The following is an 8353-nucleotide window of genomic DNA, read 5'->3' on the forward strand; positions in this document are numbered from 1 at the left end:
ATTTATTTGTAAAATAAAGAGCAGTATTTTTTTATAAAAAAACAAGGTACTGGTACTTCACCGTTAGGGCGTAAACGTAAGGTAAACGTTTGTGTTCGGCGCGCCGGCCGAACGCTCCGCCGGTCGCGTGCGAGTCGCATGATTTCTTTTAATCAAACGGCGCCTGGTTTGCCCACGTGCCCACGTCTCTAGTGCAGCCCACCTGGCTCACCACCGCTCATCCCTTTCTTTTCCTTATCCCCTGCAGGAGGCTCTGCTCCACTCATTCACTCCTTCCCCTACCTCTCGTTTCTTGTTGGCAGCGAGCGCCCAGATCAAAAACACCAGAAATCACATCTGCTTCCTTCACTCCCATGCACCGCCCGATTTTTTCATATCCATCGGGATGAGACGGGGCACGCAGCCGGCCGCCTCCGCTGCCGACAAGAGCACTCAGGGGGGCTGCTGTCGTCGTGCTGGGGATTGGCTGTGGGATTCACTTCAACCCGGCGACAATGGTGTTGGGCGGCAACGGCGGTGGCCGCCATGGATTTTTGCTGGAAACTTTTTCGTTTTGCTACAATCTGAGAGAGATTGTGGTGTGTCGCTGCCATGATTTTTTTGCTACATCAATTTTTTTGCTGGAACCACTTTTGTATTTTGCTGCAATGAGCGAAGATGTTTGTGGGCGGCGACGGCACTGGTAGCCATGAATTTTCTGCTGGAACCTCTTTAGATTTTTGCTGGAACCGTTTTTTAATTTTGCTGCAATTTAAGAGGATGGTGGTGCCGCCACTGCCTTAATTTTTGCTACATCTAGTTTTTGCTGGAACCTCTTTTCATTTTTGCTATAACCGGCAATCACAAAAGCTACAAGCGGTGACCAATTTTGCTACAATGACGACGGGGTGGCAGCATCCACGAGCTATTTTGCTGGAACCAGCATAACTTTTTGCTACTACCGGCGGGCATTTTTGTTGCTACCGGCAAATCCGAAGGTGAGTCCTTTTTCACGAGCTCGTCGTCGGGGTGTTGCGACCGGCGACCGGCGCTACTCGGAGCTGCGGCCGTCCAACCGAAGCTGCCATCGCCAGTGAGGGAGTTGCAACGGCGGGCGGAAGTTGCTGCATGCGTGGATCCGACAAGGAATACATGAGACGACGACGGCGAGGCCGGTGACCGGCGGCCATGGCGAGCCACCGGCGGTGCAGGCAGTGGGTGCAGGTTGTTACAGACGCGTAGCCAGCCACGGGCAACACGGGCTGTGGCAGACGGCGACGGCGGCCAGAGTCAACTATGCGTTTTCCCTCTGTTTTTCTAGCGAAGCGGGGTGAAGAAGTTACACATTGAGCGGTTTAAAACAGGCTAATCGTACGGCGTAGGTTGGACCGGCCCAAATCCTGGCCGGCGCACCTGCGCCTAGCAGCGCCCTAAACGTAACTGTGCCTCGCCGCGCGGCTCCAACCATGCCGGTACGCCACGAGTCACGCGTGTAACGAAGACATAAACACACACGGCGACGACAAGACCCCGCCGAGCCAAACATCAAGAGCAGCAGGCCGAGACGAGCGGCGCGGGAGACCCAACCAGAGTCCAGACTCGAGAGTAGTGGGCGGGCGGTACCATGCAGCGCCACCTCGGTCGTTAGTACCACCCGACCACCCACCGGCACCGGGCGCCGCCCCCATAAATAAGCAGCATCATTGCCCGCCTCCACCGCCGCCGCCCTCCTATTCTTTCTCCCCCGTCGATCGACCCCGTTCGGGAGGCGGCGTAGAAGCAGGGAGCGCGGATGGGCAACTGCCAGGCGGCGGAGGAGGCGACGGTGGTGGTGCAGCACCCGGGCGGCGGGCGGGTGGAGCGGCTCTACTGGGCCACCAGCGCCGCCGAGGTCATGCGCGCCAACCCGGGCCACTACGTCGCGCTCGTCACCCTCCGCGTCACCGAGGAAGAGGGCCAGCGGCAAAGGCGCGGCGCTGTGCGGCTGACGCGGGTGAAGCTGCTCAAGCCCCGGGACACGCTGCAGCTCGGCCACGCCTACCGCCTCATCGCCGTCGACGAGGTCACCAGGGCCGTGCAGGCCAGGAAGGAGGAGAAGACCAGGAGGGCGCAGCGGCAGCGCCAGCAGGCCTCCGCCGGCAACGACCAGTCACTCATGGACGAGGGTCTCGATCAGGTACCTTCTTGCCCATTATTGCTCCCCCATTTTTTGCTGTTCATCGATGGCAGCTCCTTGTTTCTGTACCATGCATGTTCGTCCGCGTGATGGTCAATAATCAGCCAATAGTACTTTGCATGTACAAGAACCTACTCTTTTTCTTTGCTTTGTGGTCTCCCCCTGTTCGCTGGTTCATTCCAGCTCTTCACTAATCTCTAGTACTACTACTGCTTCATTATTAATTTGAACTGGTGGTAGTGCATATGTGCAATTGATCAAGACATGTCATCACCAAGTCTCTAAAACGCTGGTATCTGACGAAATAAGGCAGGCGATTTCGCTCCCATCGTTTGTTCTTCAGAAATTTGTACTTGTGTGCTTCTAATTTTGAAATTTGTGAAGTTCACAAGAGTATTTAGAGTCCTTATCCAATCTCCAATATGAAAAGAGTTTTTTCTTGATTGTGACATAAGAGTAGGTAACTGCCTAGTTAGTTAACCTGCTAATCCGCAGTTTGCTGCTAACTTGGGGTAGCTTTGACCATAAGACCATTTGCACTTGTTGTTTTTTTTATTCAGTTGGCCACCCTCCTAATTTGTATACCTTATTACGAGTTAGTATGAGTTATGCATGACACAATACTACCTAACCGCCCAACCATTTTTGATTTACTAAAGATATCATACATTAGACGATCATGACACAATGATGACTTGAATAATGTACTACTCTAAACACGATATGATAGCTCCTTATACATATAATGGGCACATTATTCCCACTCAGAGCTAAACTATAGTTTGGGCCACATCCTGCTTTGCTCACACCACATGGAAACGGCAGTGATGGATACCTAGAATTTCCTGCCGCCGCCCAAACAAAATCCTGCGAGCTAGCTAGGTTGACATTCTCCAATCGCAATGCCAGATACATGAGGAATATGGCGCCTACCAACTACTAGTGGACAAGGAATCGTTCGCCATTTATTCTCTTCTCAAAACTTATGGGAATCGTCACTCATTACGATCTTTAAAACTTATATGTACAACATGGCAAATTGGCATGTTCTCATTACTCTGCTGCCGCCCGTCGTGTGTATTGCAGTTGGAGCAGCAGGACAGGGACGGCCACCCGAGCAGCTCGACGAAAGGCTCGAGGCATCGCCAGTGGCGCCCGTCTCTGCACAGCATCGCCGAAGTCAGCAGCTGATGCGGCCGTCAGCGGCCGACGCATGGCCTGTATTTTAGAGTCCAAGTTCATCTCATCAGATGGTTGCTAGATTCAAGCTCAACACCGGAAGATGAGCGTCTGAAAATTACCGGTTTTAACTCATCTTTTTAGTGAGATTAAGGTTGGTGCCTCCGCATCTCAGTGTTGGGACAAAGAGAAAGATTGGACTAGCAGTGTGGTGTTCGGTGTAGTAGTAGTAGTATATTATTCAGTTATGATGCAAAGTACGTATCTTTGCAGGTGGGTTTTGAGGATCTTGCTGTTGCTGTGTACTATACTGTATTGTTGTTGTTGTTGGTGGTGCCGAATTCGCAATCATAGGCTCGCTGCATATTTGCAATCATAAGGCTGCTGCAATGATATGATACATACTCGGAGCTGGAATCCACGCTTTTATGTGTTGGAAGCAAAGTCCAGTTCCAGTGTTGTTATTGTTTTGTGCAGATGGAGTGGGTAGTGACAAGGCCGAAAGATCCTTGATCAGGCTCGCGCGCACCTGAACTGAACGAATCGTGGGGCCACTTGTGTTGGAATAATTGTTCGTTTCGGCATACGAATCAAGAGGCATTTGGCCATGTTTCTGCAACCCCCAAATAAGGACACCTTCCAAGTAGCTAGGCGTATATGTTGATGCAAGTAGCCCACTGCCACTGCTGGTTACGATATGGTCCATGAGTAATCGTGTCATCTAAGTGAGCAGTATGTTTTTTGGAGATGGGATTGGCGCCTAACTGATTTCAGACAGCGGATTGTGATATCCTAGCGAGTAGCAATCCTGTGCAGGAGTAAGAGAGACGGTCGCTGGTGCTCGCCACGTTGACCTACCAAGCAAAGCGGTTCTCCACTTTCACCGACGGGCTTCAGTCGAGCTCGAGCAGCGCGACACGTACGCGAAGCCGCGGACGCCGTTGTTCTCCCGGAAAGCGGGCGGGCCTTGTCGATCTTCTCCGCGCGCTCTGCTGCGGAGCCAGGCCGCGCCCATGCGGTTCCAGGGCGTGGGGATGCACCACGGCTCCACTACCTCCACATGTTTATGTGTGATCCTCCGCGTCCCCGCCAGTACGCTGTAAACGCGACGCCCATACCATCGCAGCCTTTTCGGACTCCGATGGAATGATCATGCACGCTGCGGTAGGGTCGCTGTTCCAGGCATTTGGTTGGGTTCCTTTGGCCGCAAGGACGCACGTACGCCGCCCGCATGCATGATTTGATGTTGGGTTGGGCGGCAGTAGCACGGACTGGGACGGGCGAGCAAAAGTGGCCAGGGCAACGGGCCATCATATCGGAATGCCGGGTTTACTCTGTCTCGCTGCCTTTTCTTTTCGTTTCTTGGTTCACGGTGGAAAGGAGGCAGTGCCGACGCATGCCGTCCGCATGCGCCCAGCGCGCACTCACGCGTGGCGGTTCACAAAGCTGTGTCCCGTCATGGGCATATGCGGTTCATCTGTGCCTCCAACTTTGCTACAAGTACAAAGCTGAGCCAATTCAGTCGAATAGTTACCGTGCGAGGTGCTCTCGGGCCAACAGAGTCAGCTCTCTTTTTTTTTTGCGAGATGGCAACGAAGTCAACTCACTGATGCAAATTAAAACGACATATTTACCAACTGAAGTTTCTTGACTCAACCAAACAATTAGCTGACTGTATTTACACAATGACCCGTCTTTATATATCTATAATAAACACAATACATCCGCATCTCATCAAAAATATTGGAAGAAATGGAAACAACATCGATCGGTGATGAAACTGAAAGTTCCATCAATGTTTCTCAAACTTGGCGTCTCTCTTTTGTGTATTGATTATTTTTTACATGACTCAAGTTAAAACAATACAGAAGACTGAGCCTACACAAGCTCGGCTAGTAACCTCGAAGGTTTTGAAAAGCCGCTTGAACCGCCTACCATAATAGTTAAGGTTCTGATATCCCCAGTGCACCGTGGTTAGGGGACACACCCTGTGCATGCAAAGTCGTTGAGCCGTTGTTTCCTAGTCGTATCGGTGACGAAGAAGACTGGGGAAATAATGAATATGAGAACCCAGGAAAACTCAATTGGCACTATCATCGCCGCAACCCCCCACCAAACAAGAAGCGTTGGACAACAATCTACAAGATTTCAATCCATCAATCTAGGGAACTAAAACACCACAAGATCTCCAGGTGGATCGTGTCAGGCATAACGGTGGACTTCTATGCTCCATTACAACCCTTGGGTAGTCGGATCAATCATTCCAATTATATCCAGTATGTCAGAATCAGACATATGGATAGCTAGTATCAAATATCCCTGTTCTACTGTTAAAAAGGTATATCTCTGTTCTAAAAATAATAGTATCAAATATTCATTTCTTTTTTCTTTTCTTTTTGAGGGGTAAACCTCAACTTTATTTAACTAAACAAGGTATGGGATCTCATCCGCTACAATATGCAGAATACAGTCAGGTGGCACCTCATGCCAAATGACACTACTCTCATTGCTAACCCCCTCTCTAGCTAAGACATGAGCTGCAGAATTGGCAGTCCGCCGAGCCCAGGTGACCCTATAGTCTTGCCGCGAACGAAGCATCTCCTTAATATCTTCAATATATGGTTCAAATGCTGACATGTTCTTGGCCCCATTATTCAGCATGGAGACTACACCTTTGTTGTCTAACTCCACGTGAGCTTGCTGAACATCAAATTCAATCGCCATTTGCACTGCACGTCTTGTTGCTAAAATTTCCGACAGTTCAGGGTTGGTGATGTATGGGAAGAACACCGCTGCCCCTCCTCTGAAAGCACTGCCGTGGTCCCTTAGGATCACTCCCCCTCCCCCTTTATCTTGTGTCCTCACCATAGCTCCGTTAGCATTGATCTTGATCCATCTCGGCTCTGGTGGTTTCCACTTCTCAGCTTGTTTTGGCTCCTTAGTCACCGTAGCTTTACCATGCACCGAGCGCCACTCCAGCATGTGGCTATGAACCCTGTCCGCCACCACTCTAGCATCCGGGATTCTCTTGCCATCTCTTGCCTCATTACGAGCACACCATAGCCCATACAACCCCTAGATCATGATTTCTTTCTCCTTGTCTCCTGCGTCCGAAAGCCATCCCTTCATCCATGTTGAAACTGCATTCAGAGACCCATCCATGGGTGGCGGGAGCACCACAGGTGCTCCTTTCTCCTCACACAAATATTTCCAAAACAGTACAGAGTGCGGAGAGGCCAAAATCTGTGATGGGATGTTTCTTCTCGTCCACAAGCGTCACAAAAAAATGCCAGGCTTGATCCTTCATCGGTGCAGCTCCGTGCCCACAGCTAGTCCGTTCTTCATCGTCCTCCAGACGTGGATCTTCGCTTTGTTCTGTGTTGGTTCCCAAAGCGCGGGCCAAGCTTTGTGCTCTCGGAGTGGCATAGAAATACACGGCTGTCTAGTCTTCAAGCCATTCAGTCACATCCGTAGATGGTATGCTGATTTCACCGTGAATTGCCCATTCTGTGTAAAATTCCATGCACAATAGTCACTCATACCTGGGCCGCCAATAGCTATCTGCTTAATATCGTTTACATCATTAGGAGTGAACATCATCTCCAATTTCATTGAGTCTCATTCAGTTCCCTGTTCGCTGAGCAGGTCGCTAACATGGGTTTTTCCATGCACGTAGTGTTGCCCAAGCGGCTTGAGACTCCCCTGTCTAGGAATCCAGCTATCATGATGTACGTTGATAGTAGTGCCATCTCCTATTCTCCAAACCACACCTTCCCATAGTAGCTGTCTTCCGTGAATGATGCTTCGAAAAGTGAAGGATCCCTCACTCGGGCACGTGGCGTTCATGATGGACCCCTCCGGAAAATACCGGGCTTTGAGGATCCTAGCACATAACGAGGATGGGTATAGTAAAATACGCCAAGCTTGTTTAGCTAACAAAGCTTGGTTAAAAGCCTCTGGATCTCTGAATCCCATCCCTCCTTCCTTCTTCGCCTTACACATCTTGTGCCAAGCAAGCCAATGCACTTTACTCTCTCCGTTTGCTGCACCCCACCAGAAGTGCGACGAGATCAAAGTCAGGTTCTGGCACATTTTCTTTGCGAGTTGAAAACAGCTCATGGTGAGAGTTGGTGTTCCTTGAAGGCCCGACTTGATTAGTACCTCTCTAGCCACCTTGGACAGTCCTTGGCCTTTCCATCTTGAGACTTTGTTTACTGAACTTTCTTTCACATATTTGAAAGTGCCTCCCTTTGATCTACCAACCAGTGTTGGCAGTCCAAGGTACTTTTCACTAAGAGCTTCTGAGTTGATCCCAATCACCTGCAAAAGTTCAGCTTTGCTTTCATCCCTGCATCCCTTTCCAAAGAAAACCGAGGATTTTTGGAGATTCACTTTTTGTCCAGACGCATCCTCATAGATAGTCAATATATTTTTTAGAGCCTTAAAATTGCTACGACTTCCCTCCAAGAAGACAAGACTGTCGTCTGCAAAGAAAAGATGTGTGACGTGGGGGCCAGTGCTCTCGAACGACACTCCTTTGAGGTTGTTTTCCTGTTGTGTAGTCCTCAAAGGTGCTGAGAAACCTTCCACACAGAAAGGGAATAAGTATGGTGACAGCGGGTCTCCCTGGTGGAGTCCCCTGGAAGGCACAAAGCTTCTCGAAAAACCCCCGTTCAGCTTGACGGAAAATCTCGCAGATGTTATACACCTCATGATCATTTGAATCCATACCTGATGAAAACCAAATCTAGCCAACATTTTCTCCAAAAAGGTCCACTCCACTCGGTCATAGGCCTTCACCATGTCAAGTTTTACCGCACATAAAGGCGTCTTCCTCTTTCTCGTTCGGATAGCATGAGTACATTCATACGCAACAAGTACATTATCCGTAATGAGACGCCCCGGTACAAAGGCACTCTGCTCCTCTGAGATCAGGATCGGAAGAATCGCCTTAAGCCTATTTGCAAGTACTTTTGCCGCAATTTTATATAGCACATTACATAGACTGATCGAACAAAA

The 8353-nt window shown here is 49.9% G+C and overlaps 1 protein-coding gene across 1 annotated transcript; it reads left to right on the forward strand.

The window, feature by feature from the left end:
- Positions 1-255: 255 nt before the first annotated feature.
- Positions 256-3725, forward strand: LOC109759819 (uncharacterized). Its single transcript, XM_020318659.4, has 2 exons — positions 256-2155; positions 3242-3725. The coding sequence occupies exons 1-2, from the start codon at positions 1772-1774 to the stop codon at positions 3344-3346; spliced, it is 489 nt and encodes a 162-aa protein (XP_020174248.1). The 5' UTR covers positions 256-1771; the 3' UTR covers positions 3347-3725.
- Positions 3726-8353: the final 4628 nt, after the last annotated feature.

Source organism: Aegilops tauschii, chromosome 7, assembly GCF_002575655.3.
Source record: "Aegilops tauschii subsp. strangulata cultivar AL8/78 chromosome 7, Aet v6.0, whole genome shotgun sequence".
Classification (NCBI taxonomy): Eukaryota; Viridiplantae; Streptophyta; class Magnoliopsida; order Poales; family Poaceae; genus Aegilops; species Aegilops tauschii.

Bases quoted from the DNA above. Each gene is read 5' to 3' on its own strand.
- LOC109759819 (XM_020318659.4), top strand. From the start codon at position 1,772: ATGGGCAACTGCCAGGCGGCGGAGGAGGCGACGGTGGTGGTGCAGCAC. The intron at 2,156-3,241 runs GTACCTTCTTGC...TGTGTATTGCAG, and splicing joins TGGACGAGGGTCTCGATCAG to TTGGAGCAGCAGGACAGGGA.